The sequence below is a fragment of the Monodon monoceros genome, unplaced genomic scaffold (genome assembly GCF_005190385.1).
Source record: "Monodon monoceros isolate NGI ecotype Baffin Bay Population unplaced genomic scaffold, NGI_Narwhal_1 Super_Scaffold_16, whole genome shotgun sequence".
In the NCBI taxonomy this organism is placed as follows: Eukaryota; Metazoa; Chordata; class Mammalia; order Artiodactyla; family Monodontidae; genus Monodon; species Monodon monoceros.
Window position 1 is genome coordinate 78,756,201 of NW_021703772.1, and position 24,897 is coordinate 78,781,097.

Here is a 24,897-nt window from a genome sequence, read left to right on the forward strand (position 1 = left end):
TCCCCGATACCCTTTCCTCCTCCCTCCTCAAATCCAAATGAAATAAAAATAAACCCTTAGAAGCATCAGACATTTTTCTGGAAACTTTTTTTAAAGACAGGGGGCAGGGCTTCCCTGGTGGCGCAGGGGTTGAGAGTCCGCCTGCCGATGCAGGGGACATAGGTTCGTGCCCTGGTCCGGGAAGATCCCACATGCCGCGGAGCGGCTAGGCCTGTGAGCCATGAACACTGAGCCTGCGCGTCCGGAGCACTCCGCAACGGGAGAGGCCACAACAGTGAGAGGGCGCATACCGCAAAAAAAAAAAAAAAAAAAAAAAAAAGACAGGGGTGCAAGGGAGACTGAAAATAGAACAAAGTAAATCCCAGCACCATGAGTCAAAGAACACCTCAAAAATAGTGAGCTTTCCAAGAAGAAACTGAGTAACAGAAGACACAGGGAGGGTTCTGAGAAAAAGATATGATGGTCATTATAAAAATCAAATGGGTAATTAAGACTACTGAAATTAAAGTTCTATAACACAGTTGCTCTTCTTTTATTCTCCATTACCTTTCACTTGTCCAATTCACTGGACTAATTCACATGTCTGCCACTAAAGACAACCTCCCCCAGTCAGTGTTAAGGACCAAGAGGAGGAAGGGAGAGCCCCCAGTTAACCTAAGAAAACCACATGGAAGGTTCAGTACAGATGATAACCTACACATCCATATAGAAAAGATGTTAAAGCTCCAGTGCTTCCTTCTTGCTCACAATTACAAGGCAAAGCTTGCTTGTAACTACAATTGGCTATCAAAGCCAGAAAAACAGGGGATCTCTCCTGGGTTAGAAAACACATTCCAGCTACCAATATTGTTCAATATTAACCTTTATTGACAAATATGAAGAAGGTGTGCTAAATACCAATAGAACTAATCCACGAGGAAAAAGATAATAACAGAAACAGAAGAAAACTACTATCTTCAAAGAGGAAATCATATCCACTTAAAAACATAAATGTAAAAATAAAACTATTATAAAACACCTCAGCATTTAAACAAAGAATGGAAACAGAAATATCAAGGTCCCAGAAAGCAGCACCAAAAATAAAGCAAAACACAAACAGATATAAAGAAAGAAAAGTAACAGACATAGAAGATGACACCTGAAGATCTAAGCACTCTTCCTGAGATGAAGGCACAGCTCTTTAGATTGAAAGGGTCTACCAAGTACTTAAAACAGTTTAAAAGATGCCTCAAGACACACCATGGTGAAATGTCTAAATTCTAAAGGCAAGAAAAAAACCCAAAAACTTTACAAACTAAAAAAGAGGTTAAGGGGCTTCCCTGGTGGCGCAGTGGTTGAGAGTCCGCCTGCCGATGCAGGGGATACGGGTTCGTGCCCCGGTCCGGGAGGATCCCACATGCCGCGGAGCGGCTGGGCCCATGGCCGCTGAGCCTGCGCGAACAGAGCCTGCGCGAACAGAGCCTGTGCTCTGCAACGGGAGAGGCCACAACGGTGAGAGGCTCGCGTAAAAAAAAAAAAAAAAAAAGAGGTTAATAACAAAAAAATTAAAAATTAGTGGGACTTCCCTGTAGTCCAGTGGGTAAGACTCCACACTCCCAATGCAGGGGGCCTGGTTTTGATCCCTGGTCCAGGAACTAGATCCCACGTGCATGCTGCAACTAAGTTCGCATGCCACAACTAAGAAGCCCGCATACCATGCTTCAACTAAAAGATTCCCGCATGCCACAACTAAGACCTGCTGCAGCCAAAATAAATAAATGTTTTAAAAATTATTTTAAAAAATTAGTATCAAACAATGCATTTGTAACAGTAAGAAAAATAATAATAGTCTTAGATGCATATTTTGTAAAAATGAAAAAAATTTTACAGAAATGAACAAATGAACAGTATCTTCAAAACTGATAAAAATTTTTCTGAAACCTAAAAATTGTAACTAATTACTTAGTTACATATTTGACAAGGAATTATCAGTCACATACATGTGTGTTATTCCCAAAATACAAAAATTGGACAATGAGGAACTCCAATCTCACTAATGAAGATATACGCAAAAAATTTTAAAACACTTATCTACAATGTTTTAAAAGATTTTCACTGTGACCAAGAAGTGCCCTTCTCAAGGACACAAGTTTGGTTTAACATACGGAAATGCACATTACCAACAGATCTCATATACTCCAGCAGCAACCAAATATGGGCAGCAAAGAGACCATACATAACAGCTGAAAAACAGCTTTAAAACTTCCAAAAAAAAATCAAGCAAGCTTGGTTAAGTTTAGAATTAAATAAATATTCCTTAATAGAAAAACTCAACATTATAAAGATGTAAATTCTTTTCCAAATTAATCTATAAATGCAATATAACCAACCAATGACAAAATCCCGACAGGGTATTTTATAAAACTTGATATATTCTACATTTCTTGCAGAAGAGAATAAAGATGTAAGCCTACCCAAGACAATAATTTAAAGGTGAAAACTGAGGGTCAAGCTTCTCCCTAACAATTATAAAAGCCTTCAACAAATTCACTGTCTAGGTGGCCAGATAAAAGCCAGGGATATACATCAACAAGACAGAAAGTCCCTAACCTCATGGAGTGTGGGGGGGAAGTTACAGAATGAAGTACACAAACGATTCTGATAACAAGATGCTCAGATAGAAATTAACAAGACTAATTAAATAAGATTCTTTGAAGAAGGAAGCACAAGCTTCAAGGGCAGTTGTAAGCAGTTCAGATTTTTACTCCAAATGCAACAAAAAGCTACAGAAGTGTTTTAATCTGATTTACATTTTTAAAGTCGCTCTGACAAATACTATAGTACCAAAATACCATAATCAGAATTATGCCAATATTTTAAAAAAGAGATTATAAATACTTCTACTCTTCTCTGTAGGGGTAACCACTATTAAGAGCTAGAAAATCTATCTTTTTAGATGGAAAAAAACATTCTTCAGAGTAATAAATAAATTTCAACTGGCAAGAACACTGTATTCATGTACATATGTGAGCATAAATATATAACTTATGGGTAGAAAGAAAGAGGTCTATTCTAGAATGATACATACCAAACTGCTGACAGCAGTTGTTGCTCTTTTTATAGAATAAGGGAAAGGAGTGAATAGGAACCTACATTTTTAGATCTACAAACTTCTAGAGGATAGACTTTAAAGAGCTAACAGATATGATAAAGCAAGGTCCAGGACAGTAAGGTCCTTGTACGGTTCATCTAGAATGGCACAGACACACAACAGAGTAGTAAAAACACATCACTGTTAAATGGTCCTGATACATGGACCTTAGAGTCCAAAGACACAAAACTTTTTTGCAAAGCTGTTACTCGTTTTATACACTAACTTCATTACTTATAAACTAAAAGCATTACTAAATGACAGTTCACAAATGTTATCTCTATTTACTTGAAAAGAATCCTTTACATGCAAAAAAGGTCAGTATCAGGATAAACTCACTGAAAGGCCTTCATCTTCCAAACTGGACATTATCTTGGAAGAAAGTTCCTCACAGCACAAATTCTCCTCTGCAGTTGCCACCAAAGCTGCACAGCGAGCAAATGCTCTATATAATTCTGACCAAGTTTTAAGTAAGGTCTTCATGGTGGCCTAGTAACAATAAAAAAGAAATTTAGAAAACACATCTACACATCAGAACACCTAACAGAATACATCTTTAACATTTTAAAAACACGGTAACATTCATAGGTGTCAAAGAGGAGACTAGTATAGGGTAGTGAGTTTGCCCACCTCCACAGAGCTCTAACTGAAGAACTGTAATAATGCCACAATACCAACAATTATCAAAGGTCAAGAGGAACTTCTCTCTTCCTTCACCACTTTCCTTTCTCCTAAGCTGATTATAGGTCATAAGAAAGTCTTGTTTTAGGTAAAATTACTGTAGGGGTTCATTATAAAGGGTGACATAATATTTTCAGAAAAATGCAAATTCATCAAGAAAAACTTTGCCTTACCGCTGGAATTTTTTGTGCTGAAAAAATATGGTTTATTGGTAAAGTCAGTGCACAATAGATGGCACTAAAATTATGTTCTAAGGCATCACCTTGATTCACTTCATTGGTCTGAAACAAGAAAAATAATGAAGAAGTTAGACAAATTACCATCTAATTCTAGCCTGAAGTAGTAACATCTTACTATGTGTAGTCAGTAGAATTGTGTCTCCAATGTTGAGATGTTCAACAGATGGTGAACTCCTAACCTCTGCAAACTTTGGAAATAGGGTCTTTGCAGATGTAATCATGCAATAATGAAGTCATGCCGGTTTAGGGTGGGCCCTAATCCAATAACTGGCATCCTTATAACAAAAGGGCAAGTTGAATAGACAGAAGCTACTTTGAAGAATGCCATGTGAAAATGGAGGCTGAGACTGAAGTGATGCATCCACAAGCAAAGGAACATCAAGAATTACTGGAAGCTAAGAGAAGCATGGAACACACTCTCCTTCAGAGCTTCAGAAGAAACCAAACCTGCCAACACCTTGATTTTGAAATTCTGGCCTCAAGGGCTATAAAAAAGTAAATTCCTATTGATTTAAGCCATCAGTTCATGGTAATTTTTTAAGCAACCCTGGGAAACAACACACTGGTTTTAAGTCCTAAAAAAGAATCCCAAAGGTGACTCCAAAATCTTTTACTATACACAGAAGGTACATTCAAGCAAGGACTTATAAAAAGGGCCTCTAGCATCCTTTAAACAGTTGGAAATTATTTATGAACATAAACTTTTTTCTTCAGGAAGAATATGTTTAATGGAGTGTTGGCTCGAGCAGCCAAAATAAGGGCTACTGTATAACCACATAAAAAATTCCTTGGAGTCTTCACTCCATTTGAGAGTTATAACAGACTATTTCCCAAAGAATAATTCCATTTAAAGACTGATGAACAGATAAAGCAGCTGATGAACTATTAATAGTGACAGAACTTGAGCTCCATACACTGACAATATTGCCACTTTATAAAGTAATTAAATGTAAGGGTTAGTCAACTCTCAACAACTAATGATTTAGGAACTACAATATGGCTTTAAGGTAATCACCAACATAGGATCCCATCAACCATGGGATCCTAAGAATATACAGTCTAGTGAAGATACCCATATTATTCCCCATAGTACAAATGAAAGAATCCAAGATATAAACAGGGGAATCTGTATATATCATGTAAGCCTTCTGGCTTTCTAATTACTGGAGAAAATGGACTGTTTAGTCCCCACTAAGTTATACTTTCTTGAATAAGGCAGAAACATGATGAAATCAACTAATCTAAAGAGTAGAAAATTAACCAATCCTGTAGAAAAAAATATGCAATATCTTCCATTCAAATACAAACTTCTATTCATATACCCCTGTGCTCTAACAAGGAAGAAAAAAAGGAAGATATTAAATTTGGGGGAAACATGCAGCTAACTTATATCATACCTGATTTATCAATTCAGTTAATGGGGTGACTATAATACTCCACATTCTCCAAAGATGCTCCTTGTTTTCCAACTGCTTTGCATTTTGATTAATAACATTTAAGACAGAGTCACTGAAAGCTAGCGGTGAAGTTGGACCAGAAAGAACACAGCCTACAAGTGTTTCCAGGTTGAGAAAAAACCTGGAGGAAAAAATTTTCAACTATGCATTAACTGTACGTTCTTCGAAAATACATTAATTACATTATAGCAAGGTTATAAAAATAACTGACAAAAAAAGAATCCCAACTCTTATTTTGATTTTTTCATTTTAAAAAAATTTAGAGTAAGTTAAAAGAATCATTCATCACATGACAAACTTTCCAAGATAAACAAAATAGTTTGTTTAAAATTACCTTTCATCTTCTACACCACATGCCAACAGATTATTGAAAATTAACTGAATTAAGAACAAAGCAGGAGTCCCCTGAAAAAAGATGGGAGATGGCAATCAATCTTCCTGTTACAAACAGTATATTCTTGTTATACTTGTTTTCTACAATCAATTATGTGAAATACGACCGTTTTAAGCTTGAGAAATTTAACTTTCCAAATTACTTAGGAAATGACAAAAATGATAGCAAATGTACTTCCACAAACTACACACAAAAAGCAAGCTCTTTATATTTTAATCATAGCTGTTACATCTATGTGAGCAATTAAAGAACAGAGAGAGATTCCAGATATAAAAAAAATTGTTGACTTAAAACTTGCTGGATCAATAATACCTACATCCAGAAGATATTAAATATATTTCACCATAAGTAACCCAATGCTACTAAGCTTCCAAAATTTATAACAGTAACCAAAACTATTATTATATAAAAGCAAAGAGAAAACTTTCCTTCTAGACCCTTTGTTTAATCCAGGAAAATAGTTCCATTAATAGTGCCATACTTAATTATTCACATTAATTATAATGAGTGTACCTTGTTTTATTGTGCTTTGCAGATATGGCATTTTTTACATATTGAATGTTTGTGGCAACCCTATGTCGACCAAGTCTACTGGCACCATTTTTCTAACAGCATTTGTTCACTTCATGTCCCTGTCACATTTTGGTAATTCTCACGATTTTTCAAACTTAACATTGTGTGTCCTGACTGCTCCACTAACCAGCCATTATCCTGTCTCTCTCCATCTCCTCTGGCCTCCCCATTCCCTGAGACACAATACTGAATTTAGACTAAATAATAACACTACAATGGCCTCTAAATGTTTACGCAAAAGGAAGAGTTGCACGTCTCTCACTTTCAATCAAAAGCTAGAAATAATTAAGCTTAATAGGGAAGGCATGTCAGAAAGGCTAAAAGCTAGGCCTCTTGTGCAAGTTAGCGAAGTTGTGAACGCAAAGGAAAAGTTATTGAAGGAAATGAAAAGTGCTACTTCAGTGAACACAAGCAATAGTAAGAAAGCAAAACAGCCTTATTGCTGATATGGAGAACATTTTAGTTGTCTAGATAGATCAAACCAGCTACAACATTCCCTTAAGCCAAAGCCTAATCCACAACAAGGTCCTAACTCCTCAATTCCGTGAAAGCTGAGAGGTGAGGAAGCTGCAGAAAAGTGTGAAGCCAGCAGAGGTTGGTTCACGAGATTCAAGGAAATAGCCCTCTCCATAACATCAAAGTGCAAGGTGAAGCAGCAAGTGCTCACACAGAAGCTGCATCAAGTTATACAGAAGACCTAGCTATTTAATAATGATGGTGGTTACCGTAAACAACAGATTTTCTACCTGTTGATAAAACAGCCTCGTATTGAAAGCAGCAGCCATATAGGACTTTCACAGCTAGAGAGGAAAAGTCAATGTCTGCTTCAAAGCTTCAAATGACACGCTGCCTTTTATTAGGGGCTAATGCAGCTAGTGATTCTAAGTTGAAGCCAATGCCATTTACCATCCCAAAAATACTAGGGCCCTTCAGAATCATGCTAAATCCACTCTGCCTGTGCTTTATATAAATGGAACAAACCCTGGATGACAGCTTATCTGTTCACAACATGGTTTACTCAGTATTTTAAGCCCACTGTTGAGATCTACTCCTCAGGAAAAAAAAAAAAAAAAAAAGAATCCTTTCACAATATTACTGCCCATTGATGATGCACCTGGACACCCAAGCACTCTGACCAAGATGTACAATGAGACTAATGTTGTTTTCATGTCTGCTAACACAACATCCATTCTGCAGATGAAGGAGCAATTTCAACTTCCAAGCCTTTTTCAGAAATACATTTCACGGGCTTCCTTGGTGGCACAGTGGTTGAGAGTCCGCCTGCCGATGCAGGGGACGCGGGTTCATGCCCCAGTCTGGGAAGATCCCACATGCCGCGGAGCGGCTGGGCCCGTGAGCCATGGCCGCTGAGCCTGCGCATCCGGAGCCTGTGCTCCGCAACGGGAGAGGCCACAGCAGTGAGAGGCCCGCATACATAAAATAAAATAAAATAAATAAAATAAAAAGAAATACATTTCATAAGGTTATAGTTGCCATAAAGAGTGATTCCTCTGATAGACCTGGGCAAAGTAAACTGAAAACCTTATGGAAAGGACTCATCATTCTAGATGCCGTGAAGAACATTCATGATTCATGGGAAGAGGTCAAAATATCAACATAAACAGGCGTTTGGAAGAAGTTGATTCCAACCTTCCTGAATGACTTAGAGGGGTTTAAGACTTCAGTGGAGGAAATAACTACAGATGTGGCAGAAACTGCAAAGAACTAGAATTAGGATTGGAGCCTGAAGATGTGAAAGAATTGCTGCAATCTTATGATAAACTTCAACAGATGTGCAGTTGCTCCTTATGGATAAGCTAAGAAAGTGGTTTCTTAAGATGGAATCTACTCCTGGTGAAGATGTTGAAGACTGCTGAAGCGACAACAGGATTTAGAATATTACATAAACTTAGTTGATAAAGCAGCAGTAGGGTTTGAGAGGGCTAACTAATTCTGAAAGAAGTTCTACTGTGGGTAAAACGCTATCCAACAGCATTACATGCTACAGAGAAATCATTTGTGAAAGGAAGACTCAATCACAGCAAACGTCACTGTTGTCTTATTTTAAGAAATTCCCAAAGCCACCCCAGCCTTCAGCAACCACCACCTTGATCAGTCAGCAGCCGTCAATATGGAGACAAGACACTCCAGCAGTAAAAAGGTGACTCACTGAAGGCTCAGATGATAGGTAGCATCTGTTTAGCAATAAAGTACTTTTAAATTAAGGTATAGTTTTTTGTTTTGTTTTTTTAAGGAATAATGCTATTTACTCACACTTAACAGACTACAGTATAGTGTAAACATTAACTTTCACATGCATTGGGAAACGAAAAATTTCATGTGACTTTCTTTACTGTGATATTCACTTTCTTGGCACCGGTCTGGAACTGAACCTGCAGTATCTCTGAGGTACGCCTGTACTTTGTCTATCATTTTTTCCTTTAACATAATCAGCGTATTCAAATTCAATTCTCTTGGAACTTTGCAATCTAAGTTTCACTACCTTACGAAAAAAAATACCATGGATCTTTTTGTTTATTAGCTAATTTAGTATCATTACATTTAAGATACTTGCATTAAGAATATCCATATTAGCAACCTGATATGCTGGAGAACCTAATACTTTCTGAGGAAGTCCTTTAATTGTAATTTCCATGAGAACCTAAGAAAGACAAAAGGTTTTACTGTACATTAGCCATAAAAGTAGTACCTTACTTAGTAAAAATCTTATAGTATTAACTATATTTTTAACAATTTATTACAAGTAATGTTTGTTCATTAATGTAAATACATTCTCATTAGCTTAAAATGTTTAAATACAGAAATATAAATAATAAAATGATGAAGTCCTTTCTTATCTCCAGGAATAATCAATGTTACCAGTTTGGAGTTTATTTTTTAGACCTAAATTTCCATATATGTAAGTACAGAGAGAAACATAACTTCCTAGGCTAGCTGTCTTATACCTGTTTTATACCATTAATGATATTGTACTGTAAGATACTCTGGAACTAATTTTCTTCACCTGACTGTGTTACAGAGTTTTCACATCAGTCTATGTAGACACATTCTTAACTGATAAACAAATGTGCCGTTTGTTCAAACTTTTTAAAAATTAATGGTCCTTGAGGCTATTTTCATTTTTTATACTACAAAAAGAAATTCTGCAATCAATTATGTACTCAATAGTGCCAGAAGCAAGTATTTCAAAGAACTGCTAACTAGAAGCTGTATCTAAGACACGCCTCTCAAATGTGACAGAGATTACCAAACTGCCATCCAAAAATATTATTATACTTGTATTAACCTGAATTATATAACATAAGTGAATAACATGACAAAAATAACTGTTGGTGAAAATAAGCTTTCACGTATTCTCATTTGAACAGACACTAACAATAATAATTAGCATTCATCGACACATTTATTTTGTTCCAGCCCCATAATGCTCTGCATTTATCAACTCATTTAATTATGAACTACTACTACATCTCTTCTTTATAGAGAGATAAGAAAGTAGACAGAGTGTCTAAGTTCATTCAGTTAATAGCTGGGCTGAGGTTCAACCTAGTCTGTACCAGAGCCCTTGCTATTAACCACTATCCTCTACTGCCACAGTAGATATGGTTGTCATGGCACATAAAGGAATCACTCAGAATCTACCTACGGGTGTAGTTTGTTCCATCTGCAGTTTATTTTGGGAAACTCACTATTACAAAAAGTATATCCAATTCACTTTTTCCCTCTCTACTATATAGGACATATTTAAAATGCAAAAGCTCTCCAAGATTATTACCAGATATTTTTTTAAATGTACATACTAACAATCAGTGGAACCCAGCAATCTTGTCACAAAATTAGTGTTCATCCGAGTTTCTTCAGTTCAAGTTTCATGCCCCTTATCCCATTTTCTCTGTACGGCCTATTCTTTTTCCTATGACACTGGAAGATTTCTGTAGTTGCCACTGTCATCATTTACTTTATTAAGAAGGTTTCAAATGACTCTATTTAGTCAATGGAACAGCATTTACTACAGGGCCAAATGGCTGATAAATACTTGATATAAAATATTTTCCCAAATCCTGATCTGTGGTAGTACCTTCAATATAAAATTCAATTTCAGAATATGGTTTTAAAATTCCAGCACATATAGGTCTTATACTTACCAGTGTTTTCAATACAGGAAATACTTCTGACTTCACTATGCTTTCCAAAGATTTTAATAGAAGAGTCAAAACTTCAGAACCTGGTCTCTCTTTTTTGTTACCTATCAAAAAGGAAAAGGAGGGGTACAGTTCTAAACATGTATTTTTAGGGGTGAAAATACAGTCTTTTCAGGGGTAAAAATATATGCTCAAAGAGCTATTAAAAAGTAATTTTTTTCTTACTAAATAAAGTGCTTTGTTTAAAGGTAAAGTCTGGAAGATAAAATACTTCAAAAAAGGATTTTAAAATTAATTTTATATATGAAAGCCAAACAATTCACTGAGTGCTATAAAAATCTTTTGATCATTATAGTGCTTACCAGATTCAATAACTGACTTCACCAAGCTAACTAGCTCCTTCCAAATAGCATTGACAATTGCATCTGCCAAACAAAATAAAAGGTACTTTAGAATGAAATAGATATGACTACAAAAGCTCTCCCTTTCAAGCTTATACTACAGAAATAAACTGAGCAATACTTAAAAATTTAAAATATAATTCTCCTTGTAATAGTCAACCTTGTAATCAGTTTACAATATACTATTGACCTCATTTTTGTTTAAAGAAATATTTTTCAAAAGAACTGTTAACATACTCAGGGTAATTCTTTTTTTTCATCGACTGTATTTTCTGTATTGAAAACCTTTCACTTTTGAGACAAGGATTAAAGACTGAGAAGGATACCTGAAAGCCACTAGAAAAAAATTTTCCAACCAGTACAATAGCACTCTATTTAATTTTTAAAACCTGTCATCATTACTTGATAGGCTTTAGAACACAGGAGTTTAGGTGTAGATACTAAAATCACAGAGCCTAGGTATGAATCATAGCTCCATCACTTACTATGTAACTTTGCACAAGTTATTTACTTCTCAGTATAACACAATCCCTTATCTGCAAAATAGGCTAACACAGAAGGTTGCTGTGAGGAGTCAATGAATTATATGTAAAGCTCCTGCAGCACAATCTGGAAACAGGTGGCACTATATAAACATTCACTATTTTTCTTTTTAAACACAGGTTTAAATAATAAAAATCTTCTCTTAAACATTTACCAGAAGCATCTTTTCTAATTGCAACAAAGCTATCACGAACAGCAGTGATAAATGTATTTGCATGTTTGGAAAAAAAAGAAGAGCTGCTGATTAACGGATGTTCAAGTCGCTCTAAAAGAGAAAAAAAGACAATTAGGCAAAACCAAAGCTTTATGAAATAAATTTCTCGATGTAAAATGTTAGGTGGTCTGATTATGTTTTCTATGAAAAAGATTTAGGGACTTCCCTGGTGGCGCAGTGGTTAAGAATCTGCCTGCCAATGCAGGGGACACGGGTTCGAGCCCTGGTCCCAGAAGATCCCACATGCCGAGCAAATAAGCCCACGCTCAGCCACAACTACTGAAGCCCGTGCGCCTAGAGCCCGTGCTCCGCAACAATGGAAGCCACCGCAATGAGCAGCCCGCGCACCACAAGGAAGAGTAGCCCCACTCGCCGTAACTAGAGAAAACCCACACGCAGCAACGAAGACCAAACGCAGCCAAAAATAAATAATTTATAAAAAAGAAGATTTATAAAATCTTTCCTCACCCCAAAGTACAGTGTTCTGAACTGTGTAATTGAAATGATTTTAAAAACAATTAAATACCTAAGCTCAGCATAAGTTTGTTTTGCTTAGCAAAACTCAAGACTTCTGGACCCAACAAAAAATGAAGCAACATTTCAAGCCCCAAAACTTGTATAGAGGGGATTGTGGCCATTCCACCAAAATTTGAACTCAAGTTCATCCGGGGAGTTCCATATGGAGAAGCACCTTTAAACAAACAAACAAAATTGCTAAGTTATGTACGATTGAATTAGTTACCCAAATAAATATATTTTGTTTACTTCATTTCAATGCAATGTACTTTTAAAAGTAAATAATTTGTTCTTCAATAAAAGTTGAAGAGTTTTTGTTTAAAGCCCACAACAGAGTTCCTAATTAAATACTAATCTTACTGGGTTAAGAACAAGACTAGTGTCACACACCATTTAAATGAATTCTCAGACATTAATCCATACCTTAACATTAATATGCAGGCATTCCTAAAACTTAAAATATAAAAATTTGACTCAGAATAGTTAACGTAAAATAGGAATAGCAGGGCTTCCCTGGTGGCGCAGTGGTTGAGAGTCTGCCTGCCGATGCAGGGGACACGGGTTCGTGCCCCAGTCCGGGAAGATCCCACATGCCGCGGAGCGGCTGGGCCCGTGAGCCATGGCTGCTGAGCCTGCACGTCCAGAGCCTGTGCTCCGCAACGGGAGAGGCCACAACGGTGAGAGGCCCGTGTACCGCAAAAAAAAAAAAAAAAAAATAGGAACAGCAAATAATTTTCTTTCACTGATATACATACTAAGCCACATTCCTTACATCTGTTAAGATCTGACATTTTAAATTATAACTCTAACATTCTAATTCTGAAACAAATGTTAAGAGTCTGTAATGCACTTCATATAATGTAGTGGAAAAAAGTTGATCTTATCCAACTACAATACAATGACAGCAGTACACAGTAACACATACAGAAAACAAACAAAACGATTTTGTGATAAGGCAGCCAAAATTATGTGAATTACATGGAGCAAAGACTTGATTCAAAGCCTTTTTGTAAAAATAAAGGAAAAAAACCCCAAGTAGGTCTATCTCTTACCTTTGTGTACAGGGGTCGCAGGATTTAAAGGTGGAGAAGTAGCTACACGAGATGAACTGCCTTGAGGTGAAGCATTAGAATCAATGCTTATTGTGCTTTGAATCAGAGGCACACAGACCTATTGGGGTTTAAAAAGAGAAAGAGATGGAGGGAACTGAATCTGTAAATATGTATAACTGTCCCATTTTTTTAAAGTCTTGCATAGGGGCTTCCCTGGTGGCGCAGTGGTTGAGAGTCCGCCTGCCGATGCAGGGGACACGGGTTTGTGCCCCGGCCCAGGAAGATCCCACATGCCACGGAGCAGCTGGGCCCTTGAGCCATGGCCGCTGGGCCTGTGCGTCCGGAGCCTGTGCTCTGCAATGGGAGAGGCCACAACAGTGAGAGGCCCGCGTACCGCAATAAAAAAAAAAAAAAAAAAAAAAGTCTTGCATAATACAGTTAAATATCCTTAAGAAGCGATCTCAATTGTTTTGATATGTTGAAATTTTTTTGGCCTTTTTGATGCAGAGGGTAAAAACTGAAACTTGGAAAAGTGAACATTTTTATTACAAGTATATTTGCCCTAAATATGTACTATCTATAAATTTCAACTCTACATTCCAGATGGAAAATTATACACATAAATAGCTTTTACAGCTTTTACAAATAACATCTACATGAGTTTTAATGCTACTGGTAAACAGACCATTTTAAACATTTTTAAAAACACCTTAAGAAAATATGAACTAAGACAACTCCAAGCTTATTTCTAAGATCATTCCAATACCTGTCAAATGTAGCCAATGAGTAGATTATGCCAAGGAATGGGTCGACAACTGGGTAAGATCAGCCTACTAGGAACTTAAAATGGTAGAATTTGAAAAAATTATAACCCCAGTTACAAGTTACAATCAATGCCCAATTTTAATCAGTTCATGCTCTATCAAGCTTAAAAACTTCAATGTATTAAGCAATTAAAAATTTAAAAAGAACTTGCTAAAAAAAATCCAATACTTGAGGAAGAACTGATAAACAGCAAAGTATGCAGGATACAAGAATGACATACAGAAATCTGTTGCATTTCTTTACACTAACATTGAAACATCAGAAAGTAAAAAAAAAAAACCCTTTTAAAATCACATCAAAAAATAAAATACTTGTTGTACACCTGAAACTATCACAACATTGTTAATCAACTATACTCCAATATAAAATTAAAAAGTTAAAAAAAAACCCAAAAACTTAGGAATAAACCTGACCAAGGAGGTAAAAGTCCTATATGCCAAGAGCTATAAAACATTAATGATGACTTAAAGAAATGGAAAGATATCCCATGCCCTTGGATTGAAAGAACTAATATTGTTAAAGTGGCCATACTACGCAAAGCAATCTACAGATTTAGTGGGATCCCTATTAAATTACCCATGGCATTTTTTACAGAACTAGAATAATCTTAAAATTTATATGGAACCATAAAAAACCTAGAATTGCCAAAGCAATCCTGAGGAAAAAGAACAAAGCAGGAGGCATAACCCTCCCAGACTTCAGACTATACTACAAAGCTACAAAGTTATCAAAACAGCATGGTATTGGCACAAAAACAGACATATAGATCAATGGAACAGAATACAGAGTCCAGAAATAAACCCACACTTATGGTCAATTAATCTTCGACAAAGGAGTCAAGAATATACAATGGAGAAAAGACAGTCTCTTCAGCAAGTGGTGTTGGAAAAGTTGGACAGCCACAGGTAAATCAATGAAGTTACAACACTCCCTCACACCATACACAATAATAAACTCAAAATAATTTAAAGACTTACATACAAGACATGACACCATAAAACTCCTAGAAGAGAACATAGGCAAAACATTCTCTGACATAAATTGTAGCAATGTTTTCTTAGGTCAGTCTCCCAAGGCAACAGAAATAAAAGCAAAAATAAACGAATGGGAGCTAATCAAACTTACAAGCTTCTATACCATAAAGGAAACCATAAACAAAACGAAAAGACAACAAAGAATGGGAGTTTGGGATTAGCAAACTATTATATATAGAAAGGATAAACAACAAGGTCCTACTGTATAGCACAAGGAACTATATTCAATATCCTGTACTAAATAATGGAAAATATGAAAAAGAATATATGTATATAACTGAATTACTTTGCTGTTCACCAGAAACTAATACAACATGTAAATTGACTATACTTCAATAAAAAATAAATGAAAAAAAAGATAAAAGGAGTTATCAGGACTACCCTTTTTTACTTAAACAAAAATAAGATTAAGCTTTCATGTTTAAATGCAGCAAGGATATCAAAATCTAAAGGAATCTGTAAAACTCACATGTAACAATAATGAAAAGCTACAATGGGATTAAATGATTGGTTATCACTATGTAGCCTGGAAAAAGGAGATACAAAAAATTAGAATTGATCCAACTCTGTGTAGCACATGATTTCTATTTCAGTAATGCTGACTCTACTCTCAATTATATTCTAAGTCACATGCAATTCCTTTAAAAAAAATCTTTCATGATGCCTCTAGAGTAAGAATATTTGAGTGTTACTGATTAAAAAGGTTTTAGATGCTCCATTTCAGATGACTGGAGAGTATCCTTTGAGGAAAATGAACTCAAGTTCTGTGTCTGGTTGAAAAAATCTTTTATATAACGTGCTCTGCTAACACAGCAAAAACAGCACTGAAAGATTAAATTGGTAAGAATCTAAGAACACATTAATAAAAAAAAAACACATAAAGTATTGTAATCAACACTTTAATGTTACCTGTTCAAAATTAGCAGGAAGATGAGGTCCTAGTCTCATCAATAAATACCACCAGACTTCTAGTTTTGTCAGCGCTAGAGTTTCTGTTCTCACATGGATAGAACTCAAAGGCTGCATTAACAACTTCAGTCTTTTTGCACTACATAGTATTTCTTAAAAAAAAAAAAAAAAATTAGCACCCAGGGAAAAACATTAAAGAGGTAAAGATTAAACTTTAAGAATGATAGTATGCAACAGCCTACTATAGCAAGAGAATAGATTTAAAAAAAAATTTTTTTTAAATTACCAGCTGTTCCTGTTCTACCCCAAATGTTCATCTTGACAAACTTTAGTACGACCAGGTCACAATAGTTAAGGCTTATTTTAAAAAATAATAACTAATATTTTTAGATACTGTGTGCCAGGGGTGATTTTTCCACCATTTAGCAATGTCTGCAATATTTTTGGTTACAACTGAGAGGCAGGGATATGGAGACTGCTACTGGTATCTAGTGGGCTGCATCCAGGGATGCTGCTAAACTTCCTCTAACACACAGGGCAGTTCTCCACAACAAACTGTCCAGCCTAATATACTAAAATGTTGAGAAACTCTTTCTAAGCTGCTTTAGTATTCTCATTATCCCCATTTTACAGATTAAAAAATAGAGGTATATTTTTACCTCAAAAAAAGTTGTCATTACCAGTAATTTATTTTATCAAACACTTTAACTGTTGGTGCAATTAATGAGATTTTGGAAATCTAAATATTCATTTAGATTTAGTTCTACTCTACATTAGCGATAATCAGATTGCTTAAATTCCACACAAACACTAAATACACTTTAAACAAAATATTTATACCTGAAGTGTTTACTATATCAGTGACGGGAGGATATATAAAATAATACAGTCTGTGCTAAATCAACTTATCAAAAAGACTTGAAAAGGATTGTGAAGCATCTGTCAAGTCATGTATTTGGTGGAATAACATTGATCAATGTTTCTTACAAGTATTCTGCCATTCAGCTTTCAATTAACATTTTTATAAGAAGAAAATGAAGTCAGACCACTGTGGAAACAGATCCTCTAATCCTTTCTGAACTCCTATCTATGAGAGGAGAATACCAACAACTGCTGTGCAATACCCCATTCTCTTTTAGTTACAAGATCTGCTTTCACTCAGAACAGTGATGGGTATCTACTCTTTGACTACTTTATCTAGTTTCCCATTTAGCCATTCTCCCAATGAGATTTTTAAGTAGAACTGTATATGGAATTTCTGAAATGTTGTTTACAGATGGCTGACTCAGCTGCCAAGAAGCTCATTTTTGCCCCTTCTGCCTTCCCCTCCTTCCTGTAGTCTGCAATTAAGGCATACTGAAGATGACAACAGAAAAAGACAGGCATCTGATTCCTTAATGACTTCCTGGATCCATAATACCAGTCATAGACTCTCTAGCTCTTGACTTATTTCAAATGAGACAGCATTTTATTTACCTTCTTTAAGTCACTCCTATTTTACGCTTTAACACAACTATACATAATTCCACCAGATTTAATCCTGGATACCTCACACTGAGGTTCATAAACAATAACCAAAAAAAGGTGACATTTCCAATTAAAATCTGTGTCTGGCAATATTTTCAATAAAAGTAGTTGTAGTTAATGCAAATAGTTATTTACAAAACACATTTTAAAAGGGATTAATGGTCTTTGGCAAGGGAAAACATAGGATGAAATCAACATTATTTAGCAGATCTTGTAAACTATCAATTATACCTAAGATTAACTACCCAGTTAAGTAGGTACTCATACTGACCCACTTTTGGGCGAAATACTTTTGCACATATATATATTAAGCACTTCCAGTGAACAATAAAAAGATAAGGGTAAGGTACATCAAAAGGAATCACTTCTACATATTAATGTTAGCCCACTATCAGGCGCTGTTCTAAAGATCCTGAAAAAAAGTTCCTCAGTCTCTGATACTTTGATTCCATAGCAATCAAAATTGTTTGCTATCATCTATTGGCTGTGTGACCTTTGATGAACTACTTAGTCTTCTGAAAATAGCGATAATGCTTACCATCTAAGGTCTACTGTGATGATTAAATGAGAAGTATGTAAAATGCTCAACTAAGTGCTGGAATTCACTAAGAAAGCCACAAACAGCATCTGTCACTTTGTTCAGTTTTTGAAATAGTGTAAAATAAACTTTATATCTGTGATTTTCAATAATGCCTGGCCTTTGAATTCTACTTTTAGCCACAAATTTATTCCCCTAAAATAATATTCAATGATAGGTAAATATTCGATATAAAGCCCCCCCCCCAAAAAAAATCAGAAGAGCTTTGTTTTTCATCTTAAGCCATAAAAAATCGAATTTTTAAATATTACTTACCTGGATTTAAAGCAAAATTATCTATTAAACTCTTCCAAGCAATAAAAGCTATCTTTTTAATCATGGGTGCTCCACTACGAAATCCCAGTTCTTCTAGCTGTAATAGAGAATTGATGAAACTCCCACTTCGATGCAAGGTCTAAAAAGGAAGAATCATTAAGTTACTTACCTGCCTGAAACAATATATAGGCACTATCATCATTCATTTATCTAACTCACCCAGTGTTAACTATGTAAAATCTAAGGAATTTAAACTTTTTAAAGTACTAAGTTTTGTATGCAAAATTCTGCATCACAAAATATAAAGCTCCATGAAATAGGTAATGCATAATACACATTTCTAAAACGTTAGAGAATATGAGAAATGTGATAAATCCAAAATTTTACCAACATATTAAAAAAAGTATTCATATGAAAAAATCTGAATATTAAAGAAAAATAAGAAATTCAAACTAATAATCTTTTCAAATACACTGAAACAGGCAGGAAAAACAGTTAAGTAAAAGATGGATAAATGACAAGTAAACAATGCATCCCAAGAAAAAAGTAAAAGATGGATAAATGACAAGTAAACAATGCATCCCAAGAAAAAATACACAAAAAGAACTTTAATAGTCGTAAGTGACTATAGTCCACACATAATCTGAACAGAATATAAATGTAACAAAAACAACTGGCTTAGAAATTCACAAAAATCCACAAGAAAGCTACTAGAGCCAATAAAATCATTTCAGCAATGTTGCAGAGTACAAGACCAACACACAAAAATCAGTTGTGGTTCTATACAACAGCAATGAATGATCTAAAAAGGAAATCAGGAAAGCAATTCCACTTACAATAGCACCTAAAAGAATTAAACACTTAGAAATAAATCTAATCAGAGGTGAAAGACTTTTAAACTGAAACCTACAAAGTATATTTGAAAAGGCCTAAATAAATGGAAAACCATCCGGTGTTCATGAATAGGAAGATTTAATATCATTAAAATGTCAATACTACCCAAAGCAATCTACAAATTCCACACAATCTCTAGCAAAATTCCAAAGGCCTTTTTCACTGAAAAATAAAAGCTGATCTTCAAAAATTCATTATGGAATTGCAAAGAGCCCCAAATAGCCAAAACAATTGTGAAAAAAAAAATTATAAAGTTGGAAGACTCACTTCCTTGACTTCCAAACCTACTGCAACAGTACAGTAATTAAAGCATATGGTAATGGCATAAGGAGAAACATAACAGACCAATGGAATAGAGATCCCAAAAATACTCTCACATACACTGTCAACTGATTTTCAACAAGAGTGCAAAGACCACTCAACAAAAAACAGTCTTTTTAACAAATGCTGTTTGGAAAATTGAGTATCCACAGGCAAAAAAATGAAGCTGGACCCTTGCCTTACACCATATATTAAAATAAACTCGAAATGGATCAAAGATCAAAATTTATGAATTAGCAAATCCAGAGAAAAAGCAGAATGGAGGTTACGAGAGGCTGCAGAGGGAGGGGCAGAGGGAGTCAATGTTTATGTAACATGTATAGTTTTTGTTGGGGATGATGAAAAGGTTCTGGGTGTAGACATTGGTGATGTTTACACAACTGTAAATGCTTTTAGTGCCACTGAACTGTATACTTAGGATGATTATGATAAATATTATGTTATGTTTATTTACAATAAAGAAAATCACAACTCCACCCCCTCAAAAAAACCTGGCTTAAAGATAGAACATACAGTTAATTCTCATTATTCACCACAGTTATGTTCTATAAAGTTGCCTTGACACTGTATTAGCAAATACTGAGCCATGGCTTGTAGGGAAAATGCAGGGTTAGGTTCCTGCAAGCCTCTGATCACATTTTCATCGACCATTTGACACACAACCTTGTTTTATGTTTGTTTTGGTTTAAAGACATCTTGTTGATTCACTAACATTGAACTCACAGCGGACAGCACTGTAACTCACACCTGAACAGTCTATCTAGCACATGTATTTCCCCCTTAAGGCACATCATAGCCTTCCGCTGCTTAGCAACCACAGACAGCACTTCAGCACTACATTTTGGGGCCATTTAAAACTGAAATCATCAAGAAAAAGCATGAAACGTGAAAAATGTGGCATTAAATGGATCATGAAATGGACATTTGTTTAAAGGACATTAAGAATTGAAGCAAAAAGGCAGAACGTAACCTTGCTCAGCCTCAGGTGGGAACATGCATGCTGCAGGACTCAAATTTTTTGCCACTACACATGCCTACAATTGACTGCAAAAGCAGCACAAATACTGATGTTGGGTTAACAAATAAATTTTAGTAATTTTCATATACGGCATATGCATGAATAATGAGGATCAACTGTACTATGGAAAGTTAAGAAATTAAAGGGTCTGGCATGTAAAAACTGTTCATTAACTGTGTACTTACCTTCCCAAGAAGTTTGACAAACAAAGGCCATAATTTTAACACGTAAGTCTCATTTTTACTCATAAATAGCTTCTGGAGTTCCGAAAGTAATTTCTAAAAACCAAAGCAAAAATATTTACCAAAGACGCTTGGAAAGAAAAAGAATGCAGTATTAAATTGACCTCAGCAAAGTAACTTTTCCCAGTATTTTATCAGGAAAACTTTCACATATATAGCAAAGCTGATGGAGTTTTACAGTAAATATCCAAGTATAAATACCACTAACATTTTACTATGCTTGTCTTATCACATATCTGGCCATTCTTCCATCCATCAACACAGTTTTTTTCCCTACCAATATACTTTCCCCTAAACACTTCAGCTTGCTTATCATTAGAGTTCAAATGATAATGCTTTAACCACTCACTCTAACTTTAAAAATTAATAGCTTCATGGGTAACACATCTGAGAAAATTTAAGTTCAAATTTATTAAGAATTTTATACAGTGGACCCCTGGACAATGTGAATTTTAACTGTGCGTTCTACTTATACTCAGATATTTTTCAATAGTAAATACTACAGTACCGCACAGTCCGTGGTTGGTTGAATCCAAGGATGCAGAGAAACCACGACTACAGAGGGCCGACTATGAATTATACAAGGATTAAACTCAAGTTGTTCAAGGGTTGACTGTGTACGCTCTTAAGAAATAAATTTATCAATAAAAAAAACTTACGAAGACACTAGCGTCACTTTTAGACTCCAAACCTTACCATGAGGCATCCTGGTTATTAAAAAATAAACAAAACCCCAGGTTTTAGAATCTGGACGCCTCCACCACCTCCTGGATTACTGTTATGTCTCCCAACTAGTCTCCCTGCTCCTACGTAGTTTTTTTTTTCTCAACGCAAAGTGATCCCTTTAAAACCAAAGTATGCATATCACTTGTAGACTCAAAAGCTTCAAATACGGTTTTCAATATTACCCAGAGTAAAAACCAAATGCCTTACAATGGCCCCCGAGGTCCTATGTGATTTGGCCCTGTTTCTGGTATCATCTCCTCCTCCTCTCATCCTCATCGCTCTATCCTACTGCCCAGTGTTCGCTGAACACAACCAAGTACTCATATCAGAGCAAGGCCTTTTGCGCTCATGGTTCCTCCTGCCTCAAATGAGCTTACTGCATATTATTCAGGTAGCTAACTCCTATATCACCTTCAAATCACCTTCCATATAACCTATTCTTTTTCCTTCCCTGACCACCTCACCCTTCCTCTCCGATGGCACTTTCCATCCAGTCCTTGCTGTTTTCCATTAATGCTCTTTACTAAATATACTATATACTTTATTATCTCTATATATACTACATACTTTATTATCTCTATACTATATAGAGATACTATATACTATACACTTTATTATCTCTCCCACTAGAAAATAAGCTCCACAAGTTGCTTTTGTTCACTGCTATACACACAGTACCTAAAACAACGTCCAGTATATAACAGGTGCTCAATAAATATGTTATGAGAAAGGCTGAAAAACCTAAAACCTGGGGCAAGTAATAACTTTAGGAAACTGTACACACTAGAGGCACTTGTGTACATTAAATTTGTATCTACTGGGATTATGCTATAACAATCCAGATAGCGATGAATCAGTTAATGTTCTCCCTTTTCCAAAAATGCAATTTCTTGCAATCACCATTCGTTGGGGATGGGGTAAAATGCCTGGACTGTAATAACACTGAATAGACAGCTCCCTTCCTTACTATAATATAGGATCAGTGTGACTACATTAACTTAAACAATTCTTTGTATTAATTCAAAGAGGAACTTCCTAGATCATAGAACAATTACACCAATATGAGCCCTCAGCTTGGTGCAAAACCTTACAATGCAGTATCCAAAAAATCCTTAAAGTATTACTTACGGTAGTCATAAGCTGCTCTGTGATAGATGCTATTTCTTGTTGTTTTTGAAGTAACAACGGCATTCCCATCTCTAGAGCAGTAGCTCCCCGCAAATGTACCTTTTGGGCCGAATGAACCACTAATGGTATGACCAATTTTGCCCATCTAATTGACTCTTCTCCCATTTGAATTGGGGCTTGTTCAATTAGCCTGTGTAGAGAAATCAATGACTAAATTAGTTTGACCTCACTTTTTACGTCTAAAGTACCAGGAAAATATACAGTACACAAGTATGCAGAAATATGCAATACTATATACACATATATACACACACAAAAATAGATCTAATTTTTAATTGCTAATTTGCAGACTTCCCTATTATTTTAATAAACTTTTCAAATAAGGAGAACGTATCATCTTTCCTTCAGATTAAAAAAGTGTAAATACTAGTTATTTTTACAGAATTAAGTTCAATATTCTTAAAAGACAGGACAGCTAGAGAACCATGATACACTGTGAACATCAATCAGGGCATCAGAACACTAAGTAGTTAAAACATAGAGCTCAACAACTAAAGAAAACTTTCAAAGAATGAAAAACAAGTTAAAGCAAAGCACATCAACAGTTTATGCTGTCAGCACATCCATTATGAAAAGCAAGGATGTGTAGGAAGAAGACAGGGGATTTTCCTGTTCCCCTCATCTGCTGCTAGGAATTATTTAATGCTTTCCTAAATGCCTGTTACAGCTCACGTAAAAGTCTGTATTATTTTTTAAACTCTTGCAAAAGCTTTAACAGAAATAATTTTTAAAACCAGAACTGTGTTAGCAGCAGCTGCAGAACCAAGGCTGTATTTTAAGGACTGTCTCAGTAAAAATAAAGAAACCTAGTAACTTATGCACATCTACTTCCTTCTTCCTGTTACTTGCTTTTAGTCTAGAAGACATTTCCTTCTTTTAATGTTTAACTCAAATTCAAGTCCCAAAAGACTACTCCTTAAAGTAAATTCTAAATTTACTGAAACTGTTCTTCTAAATTCCATAGCATACAAACTCATACCTTATGATGACATTTAATGCTTCATAATCCACAACAGCAGAATGCATCTCTCCTCTATTAAAGACTATTTCTAATGAATCAATTATACTAGATACCTGAAAGACAGAACCAAATAAATACAAACCGAATAAGTCTGAAGTTTTTAACTGGCATGTGGTTAAGAAGACATATACAAAAACTATACTCACTACTTTGCCAACAACTTCAGTGGGAAACGTCTGTTTGGATATCACCCAAAGTGCCCTAGTACGTACATTTTTATCTGAATTCTTAACAATATCATTCAGTTTTGAAAGCAGTTCTTGAATATTTGTCTCTGAAAAATAAGCAGTTTTAATTATGTGGAATCATTTACATCCTTTAAAATCTCTAACAGAAAAAATAGAGAAAAATCCTGTTCCCTTCAGTGTCAAAAAGTTAAATGCATATCCAGAGAAAAGGACCAGAGAACCAATGTTGATATCAAACTTCTTCCCAAAACACAAAACTCAGGTCAGAGGGAAGGCATTCTCAGAGAAAACAGATAGTAGCCTCTAAATCAGATATTTTTCAACTAAAATATTTCTATAAGGTCTTATTATTAGGTATGAACATAAAAGTCAATTTTTGGCAAGACATTATGAATCCTTTATCTCTGCTCCAAAATGAACAACTCTTACTTTAGATTGCTAACATTTCTATATATAAAAAAAGCAGAAACTTTTTCCTCAGAAAAAAAGATGGTAACAACTTTCTGATATCCTTAATCCCTATTCCTAATTTCTTCTCTCTAAAGATCACCTCCCAGGTTTCCTTTACCATGACAAGCTACTTACAGAACAATAATTAAGATCACAATCCTCCCCTGATATCCATGGGAAACTGGTTCTAGGACCCCCTCTCAGGAATATCAAAATCCAAGAGATGCTCATGTCCCTTATGCCTTCCACATCCGTGGGTTCCGCATCCAAGGATACAGAGGGCCAAGGATGCTTGAAAACTCAGAAAAGCATCAGATCCTGTGCTTTCATTACCACTT

General features: G+C 35.4%; 1 protein-coding gene across 5 annotated transcripts in view; it reads right to left on the minus strand.

Annotated features, from left to right (window-relative positions):
- Positions 1-24,897, minus strand: part of RIF1 (replication timing regulatory factor 1) — a 51,485-nt gene that overhangs the window by 22,570 nt on the left and 4,018 nt on the right. For all 5 annotated transcript variants that reach the window (XM_029225305.1, XM_029225306.1, XM_029225304.1 and 2 more), the window contains 16 exons: positions 24,068-24,195; positions 23,880-23,974; positions 22,841-23,030; positions 20,930-21,022; positions 18,512-18,650; positions 16,132-16,283; positions 13,364-13,481; positions 12,322-12,486; positions 11,736-11,846; positions 11,000-11,062; positions 10,641-10,741; positions 9,050-9,136; positions 5,842-5,912; positions 5,448-5,628; positions 3,985-4,092; positions 3,470-3,619 (listed from right to left, as the gene is read on the minus strand). In XM_029225305.1, coding sequence (XP_029081138.1) covers positions 3,470-3,619; positions 3,985-4,092; positions 5,448-5,628; positions 5,842-5,912; positions 9,050-9,136; positions 10,641-10,741; positions 11,000-11,062; positions 11,736-11,846; positions 12,322-12,486; positions 13,364-13,481; positions 16,132-16,283; positions 18,512-18,650; positions 20,930-21,022; positions 22,841-23,030; positions 23,880-23,974; positions 24,068-24,195 — 1,952 coding nt within the window. The remainder of the gene's footprint in view (positions 1-3,469; positions 3,620-3,984; positions 4,093-5,447; positions 5,629-5,841; positions 5,913-9,049; positions 9,137-10,640; positions 10,742-10,999; positions 11,063-11,735; positions 11,847-12,321; positions 12,487-13,363; positions 13,482-16,131; positions 16,284-18,511; positions 18,651-20,929; positions 21,023-22,840; positions 23,031-23,879; positions 23,975-24,067; positions 24,196-24,897) is intronic.